At 31.7% G+C, this 16,388-nt stretch overlaps 1 protein-coding gene across 1 annotated transcript in view; it reads right to left on the reverse strand.

Annotated features, from left to right (window-relative positions):
• Positions 1 to 136: 136 nt before the first annotated feature.
• The window catches only part of LOC146529503 (uncharacterized), a 66,201-nt gene continuing 49,949 nt past the window's right edge, over positions 137 to 16,388 (reverse strand). Inside the window, exons 4-8 of the mRNA XM_085202081.1 lie at positions 16,158 to 16,344; positions 14,264 to 14,323; positions 11,441 to 11,630; positions 6,683 to 6,863; positions 137 to 6,358 (exon numbers count right to left, since the gene is read on the reverse strand). Coding sequence (XP_085058207.1) covers positions 6,317 to 6,358; positions 6,683 to 6,863; positions 11,441 to 11,630; positions 14,264 to 14,323; positions 16,158 to 16,344 — 660 coding nt within the window. The 3' untranslated portion in view covers positions 137 to 6,316. The remainder of the gene's footprint in view (positions 6,359 to 6,682; positions 6,864 to 11,440; positions 11,631 to 14,263; positions 14,324 to 16,157; positions 16,345 to 16,388) is intronic.

Genomic DNA, 16,388 nt, shown 5'->3' on the forward strand with positions numbered 1-16,388 from the left:
TTAGTAGTTAAATATATTAGTAAATTTATTTATATAAAAAAGAATTATATTAAAGAAATTAGTACGGAACCCCCGGTGGAGGAGTCCGACTCGCACTCTTTCAGTTTCAGTTCAAAATAGAAAATGAAACAAAATATATTAAAAACACATTTATTGATATACATACATATCATTTACAACATAATCGTGCGTTACATTCTCTATGCTGTATACGTTAAATAATTTACATTTAAATTATAAATAATCGAATACTCGTTTGATTAATCGATATTTTACAATAGTGTGTATAATAATTATCTATGTTATAATCTAATGTCTATATAATCTGTGGACACTGATATAGACTATATAAAATACTAGAAAAGTTAATGCGATTGTATTTTTTTATTGAATTTCGACGTCATAGTAGCGCACCAGTAGTCCGGCTGAATGCTGCTTTATGATAGTTCTTTTATATTTATAATATAGATTTTTCTGTTCTATAAATACAATTCATAGTTTCTTGAAGAGCAATTAAAGGATAGATAAACGGGATTTCGCAGTTTTTTTAAAATTTAAAATGTATTATATTGGAGAAAACAATAACAAATTTCTTCGATAAAACAAGGTAATTTCCAATTATTTTGGTCTTTGGTCGCCTGTCAAGTGCCAGCTGCGCTACTACTAATGACGTCAATAATTCAATAATATTAGCATGTTATATATTTCTAAAAGTCTAAAATAATACCTAAGATGGTCAATATATTTATATTTTTTACTGAATTATACTTAGATATGCGATACGTTAGGCACTAAATTACATTTAAATAACTAGCGTAGCTAGAGTTGATTTGTGCCTCTACTTTCATATTCAAAAGACCTATTTGGCCCATTATTAGGATTTATATTATATACACAAGTTGTCGCCCGCAACTTTGTTTGCGTGGACTTTGTGACGTAAATTGGAATCCCGTTTTTCTTCGTTCGACATTTATCTTTCGTCAGAGAAGGATAGGGTCTAATAGTTAAATGTAAATAATTTATAAAATGAATTAAATATTAGTATATAAAATACTTACTCTATTTTAGTAAGTCTATACAAGAAGTCTAATATTTTACTTATATGTAGTGCTTAAGAGATATTGTTTTTGGCAAAAAAAAAAAACGTTAATATGGTTCCGTACCTCAAAAGGTAAAAACGGAACCATTATAAATGCAAAAAGTGCATATGCAAAATTAATTGTATCAACTTTTATAAATTGTACTTCCCTTTAAAGTTACAATCCCGAAATTGGTACGGAAACCTAGGTGGGCGAGTCCGACTCGCACTTAACCGGGTTTTTTTTGTATTTTGTTTTTTGTTGGTCAATAAATAACTTCTTATCATTAATACATTATAATGCTGTTATTTAATGATAAAATAAATAATTTAAAGCACATACCCACATATACCATTACTGTGTTTAAGTGTTCGGATAAACGAAAAACCAAGAAGAAGAGGTTTAAAAAATACTGGTATTAAATCATAACAACAAAATACATAAGTAAGTTTTATTTTTGTATTTAGTATATTTATTTTTAGTAATATTAGTACTGTTACTTTAAAATGTATATATCCCGTATAACCCACCTTGGCTGAATTAATTTTGAAACAGTAAATTAACAGAGTACCGAATTTCTTTCTAGCTAATCTATGATGATCTTAACATTTTATTACCTTTATTAACGTAACTTAGCTCAGAAATCTCCTTTTTTATTATATTTGTATAAAACTTTTTAGGACATCTTTTTATATAAAGACGAGCTGTTGTCGCATTAAATTATAAGTTATTGACAATCGTAAAATTCTGGATTTCATTATCTTAGAATCTGTAAATTTTGGACTTTTGGTATTACAGTGTTAATAAATAAATTAATAAATGATTCAAGATGAGAAAAAGAAAATGCTTCTTAGCGTTAAGCTCGCCTATTGTAAATTTTTTTTATTTCTTATTTTGTGCAATAAAGAATATAAATAAATCGACAAGGATGCTCAATTTAGATTAATTATATAGGAACTGGGTAGTGGAACTCATCAACGCGCTTTGCTTCGTGACCACAGAAAGGAAAATGAAAATATTAAATATTTCGTTCGTTCGAGTGGGAATCGAACCCACAATCATCGCCTTACTTTCGCACGCTTGTGCCTCTACCCCTCGACGCCCTCAGATCTGTAGTCTATCTAATTAAGTAGGAAGTGATAGCGAAACTGCATAATGTCTGGCTATAAACGCGACGGTTGTAGCGGTTCGATTTCCACTGTTCAGTTGGGGAAAAAAATACAGTCGAATTGATAACCTCCTTCTTTTTGAAGTCGGTTAATGAATTATTTTGACTTCGGCGCCCTGGTCTGAAGATAAATTTTATTATTTTTTGCCACTCAACTCGCAACTATTTTGAAAATTGAACCAAAAGTGACGAAGGCAGGATCCCTCTTTCTACACTCCTATAGAGGATAAGGCAAGAAACTTTAAGCTGTTAGGCAAATAAAATTAAACTAAAGCACTTCCATTAAATACGGAAATACGCCTCTTATTCCATTTAGATATTGAATTCGGAATAATATCTTAGAGGGACACATTAATTTGCTAAAGCCATTCATATTTTATGGCGGTCGAGTTGAAGGTTACGTTCGTAAACAACTATATTATATCTTCGCTGGAATAGTCGTATAAAATCCTGATACTAAATTTACAAAGTCATCACAATGTCGCAGCGGCACAGATCTAACTGTAACTGCGATGGTTATGGGTTCATTCCTGTTCGGAGGAACTTGACGAACGAGAACTCGAATTTATATAAAATTAAAATTAGATAATTAGTACGTAAGTCAAAGCGGGTGAAGCCACGGGCTGATCTCTAGTATCTGAAACAACATTAATATTTTTATTTTCAAAGAAAATTGTTTTGACGTTCCTTTAATCCTCTAAGTTGTTTACGCTATCTTTTCTAAAAATATAGACATAATGCTATTATAATTTCTAAAGATCCCTTAGAGTATATTTTCTATATAATATTATTTGAATACATTATATTTGTTAAAATAGATTTTTTTATATTTTATTTCGTAACTAAGTCTCGATAATGAAACTACTGAATTAACTCAATTTGAATAACATCAAAAATAACTCAAGTATAACTTTGTATTTGTGAAAAATATTTAGACATAAAGTATATATACGTTTATTAATTTTATTTATCCATTTAATAAAATTACATAAAATCCATGATCAAATTAAAAAACACGCTATTCTACATCAAGTGCTAAGAGTACTACAGAAATTACTCGGAGCTAAAGCTTCGTTAAATGAGCCTAACCTCCTCAATTCATGTCCTAGCTCCATCATCAGAACTAGATGATACCATATTATTGTATTGTCACCTAAGTTACATAATATAACTGCCAGTTTACACAATGACAGCATTATTACAAAAACGTCAAACTTAGTTTCATACATTTTGTTACATAGTTACAAAGATACAAGTCAATCTAATAAAAGCATATTACAAAATAATAAAATTACACGCCATACATGAAAATATTTTCTTTTCACACTTCTTAACAGTATTTTTAATATATTTAAAGTGTTATTCCACACTAAGGAAAGAAACTATTTCTAAATAAGTATATTATTATTCTTAAAAGTAGTTTCATTATAGAGCTTTAATATAATATCCTAGCATATCAATTCTATAGCATTGCCTTCAAACATTTCAATTCTACGTACACTTCGTGAATACAAGCACCTACAAGTACAATAAATTCAATCAAGTTGGTACAATTTTGGTACAAGTGTGTGTAAAAAATCCAGTAAATTGGTCTATTTAAGGACGACACGAGTTAAAGAGCTTCTTTTTGAAATAGGAAAATTGAAAAAGCTCTAAGAATATGATTAATAATAATTTTATAGTAAAAAAAAAATTACGTTAATGTTCGAGAAAAAATGTTTTTTTACAATAAAATACACAAAAGGTGTTTTTTAAATATTTTATAGGCCGTCATGGCGCAAAGGCTAAAGCGTACGACTGTCAACCAGACTGAAAATTTTCATTTCCTCGCTTTAGTAACAAAACAAATGGCGGCTTGTGTGAGATACAGTGTGAAGCTGGAATAAAGTATCTTTGATTTGCATTGCTTGCATTTTCTTTAGTCTTCGATATAGACAGGGAAGAACTAACTACAACTGTCCGTAGTCCCACCATTTATTATGATGTGACTTTCATGAGTTGGACAATGTTACGTAATTAGGTATATTATAAGTACGACTTTTATTTTTTATTATCATTTCTAATAGAAATCAGTTTTTCGTAAGAACAAAGATATTTTTCTTTTTCTTTTCATCATATTATTATTTTAAGTAGTTTAGATCCGAGTATCGTTTTTACTGTTTTCAAACACACGCCGTTATTTATTTTTTAGTGTAGTGATATAAAATTTGCAACGGTTGAGAAAAACGTGTAGAAACTTGAAATATTTAAAAAAGATAGGAGTATTGCGGACGGAATAATATAAAATTAATATATAAATTGAGAATGTTGTAAAATATGCACAGAAAGCTGAGAATATATAAATTAATTATTTTACTAATCCTATTACTTTTCAAATTATAATAAATTGTGATACATTGTAATAGTTACATTTAACAAAGGTGTCCTTTCCATACTTAATGTTGAAAGATTCCTTGTTTCATTCCAATGAAAAAACGAAATTATGAAAATATTAAGAATAGCCTTTACAATACACTTATTTATAACAATATAAAAAAGAATCCAAAAGAAAGCCTAAGTACTGGTAAAAACCTAATCCTCGAATATACATGCTCGATCCATAATATTTGAGAAATTGTTACTATGTTTAAATGTAGACATTTCCTTAGGCGGTAGGTCGGTAGGTAAGTACGTCCATAGTGTCTTTCTATTGCCCATAATAAAATAAGACTTTATTATAGTTTGCAAAGTGCAAAATTTACAAAAGCACATCAAAATATTTTTATCCAAATTTTACCTAATTATATAAAAATATCATGTTCATCCACGATCTATTAAAGCCTGTTCCATGCAGTTACTTTGATTTATTCTCATCGGAGACTCGAGATAATTAGGTGTTGAATTTTTAATATAATCTTGAGAAGGATCGTGTTAACTTAATTTTATATTTTGTGATAAAAATGTACATTTTTACTTGGAGTTTCATCAAGAGATGTTATAACACTAATTAAGAATTATAGCTTCGTTAGACGTTGTGGAGTAAAAAGATTTGACCTGATATTAGTTTAGTCACTAAGTTTTCAACCATTGACTTATATTTGAAAACTATTAGTGAACATAAGCGGCACCTTACCTGAATAAACCCAAATATTTTATTTATAAGCACACTCTTGAATGTGGACCAACATCCATAGAGTATTCCGATAGAAACTAATAAATGATAAAGTAAATATAATTACCTCGAATCTCAAATTCAAATGACTAATACAATAATTTGGACAACATACATATTTATAATCGGTAACATTTTATGCTTTAAATCTACTAATATGCATCATCCGATATGTTATCATTTACATTACACATAAAATTGGCCACAAACAGACATACATGCCTAAATTATTAACACGAGTACATAAAATTCTAGTAAATATTCGTTGTTGCCTTACAGCAAAGTAAAAACCTTACATAGCAGCTATATATAGACGTAGCAAGGTGGCACCGATGCGACCCAATCCATAATTTGCTGGCATATGCTCAGAATTGCTCAAATTAAGCCAATTCAACCATAACTTAATGCCAAGGTCGGATTGTTCCGAAACACCCTCATAACACCTATAAATGACTAGAAATTCTATTAAATTGCCTAAAATTAGGTATATCTTGCTTGCCCTAAATCCTGGCTACGTCTATTTAAGAATAAGATCCTATCGTATCACACGATACACTTGAGCACCTATCAATGTACGATAAGAGTTTATTAGAAGTAATATATTTTATCATTTGCTTCAAAGTGTACGTGCTTCTTGCCATGAGGCAGCACGACCAACAACCATCAGGCCGGGTTGCCGTTACCATTGTTAGTTTCACTTCTGGGACTTTTTAGGTCATCCTCACATTTTTCTGGTTCGTTTATTTCGGGGATCTTAAGTTTTGAATCTGTTTCCCTTTCGGCTTGCGTGAGTACTTCTTGAACATGGATGGTTAGTTCCGGTCGGACAACTTGGGTGAACGGTAACAGCGCTCCGGCGACGTCCATAGTGTTGTTGATGTTCCTGTGCCACAGCTCGAGCACGACACTGCGCCGTTGCTACTTATACCTTGGCGGTCCGAGCCAACCGCAGCCGAATACCTATGGAGATTCATGTTTTCTTATATAAAAGTTTTGTTATAAGACTTATTTAAAGTAAAATGTTGAAAACATAATTGATATTAATCTTATTGATCGCGTTTTAAAATAATACTACAAAATTTTCAATAATTTGTCAGCAGTGAAATTGAAACTTCGTATTGTTTTACATCTAAAGCCAATTTTTATATTTAAAAATCTACTTAACAATAAAGATTTACATTAATCTTTCTTTATTTCTCAAGTTTTCTCTTAACAAAGCAGCACATAAATAAAAACATCAAAATAAAACGATTACTTAGAAATATCATCATAACGAAATCTTACTTGACATATGACAAGAGCTAGTAGCAATAGAAGAACTAGTGCTATCACTCCCCACACAACGCTCAGCTGGGTCAGAGCGAACACGTACAGTGTCCTATGACACCATTGGTTGGGCTCGAACAGAGTAGGTGCGTAGTCTGGCCACATTATACCGAGGGTCCAGTAGTTGCCGCACGCGAACCTGTAAGAAAGGTAGTCTGTACAAATCTTATCCTATCCTATCCTATCCTATATCTTATAAAACAAAGTCGCTTTTTGTGTCTGTCTGAACTTTCTAACTCTTCTTCTTCTAAACCATCCAACGGATTTTGATGCGGTTTTCACCATTAGGTCGAGTATTTTTCAGGGAAGGTTTATATATAGTTTATTATTTGTACATTCTTATGTAAATTAACATAAATACGATAAATGTGTATAAAGTCCTACCCGTTGAGACACTTTCGCGCATGCGCTGCTTTAATGGTAAGTACTACCTGAAAAGAATGTACTGGAGTATTGTTCCTCTTAATAAGATCTACAAAAAAGTCCGCGACAGCATATTCGTATCTTTTAAGAATAACGTGTACTGATCATATATCTGTATAAAAATTGTAATTTCAATATATTTTTTATTGTGAGGGATATTTTTCCATAATGGTATTAATCCTTATCCTTTAAAATACTTCATTAAATTTCTACGTTAAACGAAGATAAAATTTGCTTTTTACACTATTTCGAAATTGCGAATAGTTTTAGAGAAAAACGCATTTAATTGTTAACACCACGCCGTTCACACATCAGCTGTATCGAGTCAAGTTTCACGTATCCCTTAGCCTCAGCATATAAATAAATATATTAGTTACGTTGGCCATTTAATGTAGATCAAAACTGTCTTTTACTGTTTTTTATTTTAATAAGTACTAAGTTGTTACAATATCAAAAAATCCTTGCTGCGAAACGGCTCGCCACTCGCGTCCCTGCGCGCCCCGCGACGTTTTGCTTATACAAGCGCGTCCGCCGCGCCCGCCTGCATTACACGCATTGGTGGTTCAGTGGTAGAATGCTCGCCTGCCACGCGGGCGGCCCGGGTTTGATTCCCGGCCGATGCATTCTATTTAATTTTCCTCACAGGCAGCCACGTAGTGCCTACCCAGCCGGTGTCGCTGTTTTAACAGCATAAACCACAAGCTCGAAAAAAACCCCCGCCTCCCTCTATAGCAAAGAAGATTTAGATGCGTTTGCACGTATTGGATAATTGGAGTTGAATGTATTATTTCAGCGCGATATATTTGGTTTCATATTTTTTGTAGTAGTTATTAGTAGGTAGGTTTTTGTTTATAATTTCTTCCGTTTAAAAATAGTCATTTAACTATCTAAAAATAGACATTTAAATATATTTTAATAAGTACTTGAAAAGATTAGTAGCACAGATTTAAAATTACGGTACCTACTAAAAAATCCTTGCTGTGTAAAACAATTGGAAAATCCTTCTTGGAACTACGAAAATGCAGGTTGCAATAGGGTTTAATTAATTTTCACATTACAAATAACAAATGTGTGTGAGCTTTGCAAATATACATTATATGAATAAGCCAGTAGTTAAATATATAAATAAAGCGGGCGAAGCCGCAAGAGGGTCGCTAGTTTTATATAAAGTTAAAGTAAATGAAAGTGGTTTCTCTGTTTTTTTTAATAAGCTTCATCCTGTATTCTGTAAACTCAATTACTTAGTATAGTACCAATGTCAGACAAAGTAAATTTCGTATTAAGATATTCCATTCTCTCCGTTCTTCAGTAGTTAAACTCAGCGCCGTACTTAGTCTCGAATCTACTTAGGTAATGAATTTCGTAAAATCTTTTTTGAGCTTAGAATATTTATTACATAAAATATAACGTTGCGTTCATCAATCTCCATCTGAATTATTATTGGGAACTTCTAACAGTAGAGTAACAGTTTCTAACATATTTATATTAGTCGATTACTGAATTTACCCCGAAGTCGTTTCATAATCAGAGAAAAAGTATTGATGTTATCTTACAGAAACATATATCCCACTAGGGGGAATAAATTATTTTCATTTCATCGCTCTGAGAACACGACAAGCGATGGAATGTCCTAACAGTAAGCTCCATTTGTCTACCTTATAGCAGGTTGCAAAAGGCAGTTAGGGTGTTGCGTAAAGTTAAAAAAATAAGGTACACAAAATTCTGTAACTAATTCATAAAAGCAATGTTCTTAGATATTTCTATACATTACATTTATTATAAGTTAAATTTCTATTTGAATCGTAAGATTTTATAGTAATTCCGTTAAACTGACAAACACGTTTCCGCGTCCCACTCGCCACCCACGTTTTGTTTGCTCACGCCTTGTATTGCCTATTTTCCTGTATTTTACGTAATTTCATTTTACATTGAAATATTATGTTCATAGGAGAAAGAAACTAATCGCTTCTTTGAATTTATCTTTATAAGTCTTCAGGGCGTATGAAAATTGTATAGATTTTTCAATTAATTATAGATTTTTCTCCTTCTTGCAGTGCAGAGGAAACAACTTGGCGCTAGTTTACAACATTTCTGTTACCCAGTCATGTGCACCTCCCAGTGTTCGCACACTTTGCATGTTGAGTGGAAGAACTTAACGCGCTTTAGCGCTTTGTCTTGTTGATCAAAGAGAAAACATGAAAATCTCATTCAATGCGTTCATTTAAACTAAAATTAATTTAAATAATCTAATTACACAATAATAGGTTAAATTATAATAGGCTTTAAAACTGTAACCTGATTGGCCCAGGCTAATTACCGTGGCGGCAAACACCTGACGCTCATATATCTTCGGTGACTGATTTCATCGTTTTCGACTGTCGGATTAGCGTTAATGGAGTTGAGTAATCTATTGTTATTGTGTTAACTTCGATAAAATAAGGTGAATGTCTATAGTGACTATATAGTAAAAGGAAATGGAAGCTTTAAAGGCAACGTATATCTTCTATATATATAAAATCGAAAGGTCACTCACTCATCACGAAATCTCAGAAACTACAAGTGCTAGGAATCTCTAATTTTGCATAGGAGTTACTTATAGGACGTAGGTGCTCGCTAAGACGGGAATTTGTAATATTCGACTTCTAAGGGGTTGTTTTTGGAGTTGAAAGTTTGTATGAAACTTCGTTACTACAAATGCTAGGAGTCTCAAATTTTGCATAGACGTCACTAGGACGTACTCATGGAGACAGAAATTAATAATAACATAGTTCACGCGGGTGTAACCGCGAGCGCGCCGCTAGTATATAATATAATGTAAGCCAAAATATCTATTTATATACCAATTTTTTTTTTTTTGTCCACGCATATATCATGGTAGGCCGAGGGAACCTAGTGTTAAGACACTCCATTTCTCATTTTCCGCCTAATTCTATAGATACGCTGTGCTATTACAATTATTGTGACATAAATACGCTTTTTGTCTTCAATAAATATTATTAAATAATTAATGAAAAAGCAATACAAACAATGTTCGAGCAAAATGATTCGCTAACAAAGGCGTCACGATGAGAGCTCGAGGGAAATGTTCCAATTAGCGTCAGGAGGATCTCTGACAAAAATAGACTATACAAAATATAAACCGTCATATAATCCAGTATAGACTAAGAGGCGAGTAATAAAATGGGTTTCTTAATTTATCTTAATGTAATAAATTCTTAGTGTATATTGATCATAAATATTAGAAAACGTGTAAATTTTGTAATACGTCAAAAATATTTAATTAATAGTATTTATTCATGCCAAATGATCATTCTAAACAATAATTATTTGGTAGCGGAAAGTAAACATCTAAAGATTAAATGGTTTGCTTAAGCAAATTGTTTCAAAATTTATCTGTTTGAGGATGTGAATGTACTAAAATATTTTCATAGCTTCTTGAGAGAACCCATGGAATTTTTAATTACTTAATTTATATTTAAATTTCACGGCACGTCCAAAAGCCACATAATTTACAATCCAGATAATAAACCATAATTTTCTATTTCTATGAGCTAAGAAAGCCTTCAAGTCCATTTTTTTAGTACATACAATAAGAAGCCTAAAACAAAAGAGTACTCCTGGACTACATTTGAAATATTTCCCTTATAAACTTTTTAATAAATTCAATTACAATGGCCACTTTAATGTTACTTCGCCGCGTTGAAAATTTTAAACTTGTTTATAAAGTTGTTATAATATAAATTTTATTTACAATATTGCTCGTTTGTGGCTTCGCATCTACATTGTATGGAGTAATTAATTCGAAACAATTTTTCATTACATTTTAGGTTCGTGTAAATTTAAAAATATAATATAAATCTTTATAATATAGAAGTTTTGTTGAAGTTTTTTAACGTCTACCATCGTATTATGTTAAAATTAGAAGTAAAACGAAATGTAACATTAGTTTTCTGCAGATTATTATGCAAGAAAACTTGTAACATGTTTAATGAGATGTTATGATTTTTGTCACGAAGCTTTTGTGGCTTACACTAAATTCTAACTTTCCTATAGAAAATTATTTTAAGTAGATCTACATGGGGAAACCAAGAACATCTAGTTTTACTATTCTATTGATTATTGTAAGTCCGATTTTTTTTAAGACGAGATATCTGAAAATGTACTAAATCTAAATGTCAATTAATCTTTTACTATCTAAATATATACGAATAACAGTCTTTTCAGAGTAGATTCTGGAAGCGAATATGGAGAAAATTTTGAAATATATCTACTATCCTCAATTAATATATTTACCATCCCATAAGAAATATAGTCAAAGTATAAGCCAGTATTCGTTCTGGCACACTGGCACTGGAGTTAGAACTTCGACTGGCAAGTTGGGCCCAAAGCAGCCAGCAGATGCCAGCGCCACCTGCTGCCCCACCCACTACCATGTAGACTGGAATTCTTGGTTCTGCTGGGCAATCTCGAATGTACTGAACACCTATAGGAAAAAATGTAAATTTTATAATAAGTTAAAATGTTTTTAATTTCTTTATATTGTATTAAATATAATTCGCAACGTTTACAAAACAGTCGAAAAGTAGCCAAAATTAATGAATGATTCTTGATTGTCTCATTTGGGAGAATAGCTACAATTAACCAATAGAGTCCTCTTTTTCTGCGATATGATTTCTTACGATAGATATTACGTCCATAGTGTTTATTTACGTTTCTACTTTATTATTGCCTTACATTTTTTTGTATCAACCAATTACAAGGCTTATTAATTACAATTTTGGTATTATTTTTGGCTTCACGCTTTATTCCACATTTTGCAGGAAGGTTTTCTACAAATCACAAAGACAGACGTGGTCCCCTAGAACCGTTCTCCTTGTGGTATGTAGAAGAACCAGTAAGTTCTACTAGTTTAAGTTTTCCGCCCACATTTATTTTCTCGAGCGAAGATCGATTGTGACTTCGAACGTATAACTAATTAAATAAAGTAGTAATTAAATATAGTAATTTAAATATATATTTCATTTAATAATAATAATATTGTACCATGGGACGGGAGACAAAAATAACATTGTAATTTCTCACCTAATATAATAAATAGATATTGAAATCTTAAATTCAATTGTGGTTTAAAATTTAATTTGTTATAACAACTGGCAATATGATGTCTAGACAGTTTATCCCGGCTTATGAACCGATTCCCGGGGGATAAGACAATAATATGTATTTTAGAAATTTGGAACTGATACTCTAATGTTTAAGTTAGCCAAGCCAATCCAAGCCGGTTTTTAACCGACTTCTGTAAGAAAAGGAGGTTATCAATTCGACTGTATTTTTTTTTGTGCATAATTTTTAAGCAGTCAGTTCAGTATTTCTTTTCGGGTGAGAAATAGTCTAGTCTTGTATTCATCAGTTATTTTCAACATCACACATTTCATCAGTTGTACAAACAGAGTTATAAGTCACACCTATTTTTATTTATTTAATCATAATGCTCAGATAGCGGAACCTAACCCCGCTGTACAATGTGTATATACATACTCGTAAGCTCGACCCACTTTTAACATATACCGACGTTAGCAAACGACGTTCATCTCACATTGAAGGTATCGGTCGCAAATATAATGGTGCAGACGAAGCGGAATAATAAAGTTTCATAGCTAGAATTTCTATACAGTTTGTTATAAATAAGACTAGCTTATATTATGTTTTCTAGATTTTTATGTAAAAGTATAACATTTAAATCTAAAGTTATAATACGAAGATTTTTTAGTGGTAGTCGAAGATGTTTTAGTGGTCAATATCTAGCGTCAAACCCACGACCACGATGACACCGTATATTATATCTCTTATACGTAAGTCACAATCGAGGCTTCCGTTCCAATTTCAGGATTCTAGGTTAATTCACTCATTTTGTATGATTTCTGTTTTCAGCTTCACGCTATATACCGGACATAGCAGGGTAGGCGGGAACTTAGTGTTAGGACACTCCGTTCCCCATTTTCCTCCTAGTTCTCGAGGCATTTTGCGAGGCGTGTTGACTGGCGAAACTCAACGCCGCGCTTTGCCTAGACATTAGAGCAAATAAACGAAAAGCTTAAATATTTAATTAAAATATTAGCCATGATATAGCGAGATAGCGTCTGATACAAAATTCAGTCGTTATAAATCAAAATTTTAATTTCATTATTTATAAAATCGATTGTAGACTTACGTCGAATTAGTCTTTTATTTTTAATTTTAGTCTTAAATAATTTACTCCCCCGAGAGTCAACCTCATAACCGTAGCGTTTACATTCAGACGCTGCCCCACTCCGGCACGATGGCCTATTATTAATAATTTTGTTTTACATACATATACTTACATATATCTTCGTATATCTCTTAAAAGTACTTAATCATTCATTAGTCAGTCAGTTTGTATAATAAGACGCAATGGCGAACACGCAACGGTTGTAAACGCAACGTTTGTGGGTTCGATTTTTGCTCGGGGGGAATCATATATTCATTATTTTTATTTCCTCGCTCTGGTAACGAGGTAAAGCGCGGCGTTGATTTTCGCTTCACAAAACACAATGCTCTGAGAATTCGGCAGAAAATGGGCAACGTAGTGTCTTAACACTAGGTTCCCTATGCCTGCTATTTCAAAAAAAATCTTTATTCAGAATTTAAACGAATGACAATAAAAAATACAAGTCTACGCTACTCTTAAACGAAATCAAGTAAGCTCTGAATTGAAACATTTAAAATAATTCGTCTCGATCCTCGAGATAATGAAATTCAATCTTTCATTATCTTAGCTGGTGAAAAATCGTTGCGACGAAAAATACGGTTCGAGTATTATTGTAGATTGTCTTGATGACTTATTTCTTTACATTATTATCATTTAAATGTTAAATATGTATAGTATTTTTAATGTAATTGTAGTAGTAACTGCAGTTACACTACTACTACAATTACATTACGCACGCATAATAAATATTTTTGGCTATTTTCAAATTTATTTTGATAGTTCTTGATTTAATTCATGTCTGAATAACAAAATGTAAGTATATGTAAATAAATAAAAATTAAATCCAGGTAAAAAATTAAATTAAAGAAAGTAGAGCCAATACACACCCATGATTAACATGATGACTGGTAACGTAGAGAGGCACGCCAGGAACACGGTCATAACAACTGTAAAGAAGAATTAAATTTAAAAAACTGTTTTTATAATTCCAGGAGTAGAATAATTTTTATTACTTATATCTTTTGATTTATAGACCATTAATTAAATTGGAACTTAAAAATGTAATTTTTTATTAACCTAAAAGTTGTATGTTAATTACATAACGAATGAAAACGAGCATGACTACGTAATGTAGTAATATTTTTAAGATCACAGTGTCTTTTCACTAGGTTCTCTCTCACCATCCGCCCACCTCATCTGACCAAATTTCCTTTTCTAATATAGAATATCTTTATTTACCCTAAATTAAATGAAAGTTAAGACAAAGTGAAGCAATAAATGTTCGGAACTACTCGAGCCTGAAAGTGTTTCAAAAGCTCTGAAGGTGTAGAGGAAATTAAAACAGTCTCTCAACAGTCTTCTTTCATTTATATTACCGTAATAAATAATCAACTGTTGCCGTCCAGAGTGGATCATGATAAAATAACTGCTTTTCTGTAGAATGTATGTTTATATGGTATTTAGTCGGAGATACGTGAGAAAACATGAATTATTTAATATAATCTACAATATATATTTTTTGACACGTTAATAAGTTTAAAAAAAGTAAGGATGTCGGGTTGCCACAGATAAATAGATAAATAAATATTATTTACAAAATAACCCAAGTAATGGCAACACTTTCGCTGCCTAATGAACATTGTCTCAATAAACGAATATTATAATTTTACAATATTGGTTATTTCTTCCAATCCTGTATAATGAGATATTTTTATCTTTACCCTACATCTCGCATATAGGGTAGGCAGACAAAGGGAAGGTGTTCACTTTATTTTCCACTCTATTTTGTAGACTTTGTGTGTTGAATGACGTAACTCAACCCCGCGCTTTGTCTTGTTACTAGAATATCGAAATGAAAATAATTTATTCTCCTGAGTGTAGTAGTGGGGAACCTAACCCATAACTGTCGAGTTTAAAGTCAAACGCTGTGCCACCGGACTATAACAGCCTCATAAGAAAGAAATTAAAAAAGACAATAAATTTGTGCAAGGATAAATTACTTAAATATACATTTTCTCATAAGCTTATACATAAATGAATTCTTATACACTTTTTTATTGCACCACCATTTTATGCAAATTTCTTCTTGCGAAACGAAAGAATATGAAAACGCCCATTATTTCGCACAAAGTTATCAAATGAGAAAACATCGTTAGCGTCACACTTTTATCAATTATTCCGCTGCTTTGTAATTTAGATGCTACGAATATGTTAATGGAAGTCTCAGACAAATTTATATTTATAGATCGCTTTGCTTAGATATTTATATGTCTCTAGTATCTCTCTTTTTCTTTATAAATACAAAGTTATTTCGTTGAATGACCGACAGAAAACGCACACATGAAACTACTGGACTTAGAAAGTAGAAATTTGCCATGTAGGTAAATAAGGTAATGTCTCTCTACATATTATTCGCAATAAAAAAGATTTCCCAAAGTTCCTACGGGGACGGAAAGACAAAAGATTTTCCATTTTACATATCATTTAGTATTTAGTTTGTTTAGACTATGGAGATTAATTCTCTTATTTAGCACACCCAGCTTTAATCAGCTATTTCTTCGTATGCGTTCTAAAATATAATTTTACTGCTACTGCTTCTATTTCTTTTATCCACACATAAATTAATTGCAGGGCAGGCAGTAAAGACAAAAACCATAGTTAAAATTGATACATTGACAAACAAAATAACTTTAAATTTGAACTATTGGCCATCATGTTTAAATAGTAGCATCGTTAAATATCTAATATTAGAGGTAAACAGATATTTAAAAGGAAACTTACTAGTCCTATTCATGATTTTTGCTGCTCGACACACAAAGTCGACCGTGCCCGACGCTTCCATATTAGCATCTTTAAGTTGATACGCCACTGATCCATAGGTAGTCAATCCAACACCAAGACCCAAACCAGTTCGATCGCTGTATTTTGCATGTTCTCCGCATAATCGTCTCTGTTCATCACCAGATACCTGATGATGTTAAAAAATGTAAAGACCTAATGCTAATTTATAGT

This window comes from Heliconius melpomene, chromosome 18 (genome assembly GCF_056956725.1).
Source record: "Heliconius melpomene rosina isolate 202511_hmr_F chromosome 18, ASM5695672v1, whole genome shotgun sequence".
Lineage (NCBI taxonomy): Eukaryota > Metazoa > Arthropoda > Insecta > Lepidoptera > Nymphalidae > Heliconius > Heliconius melpomene.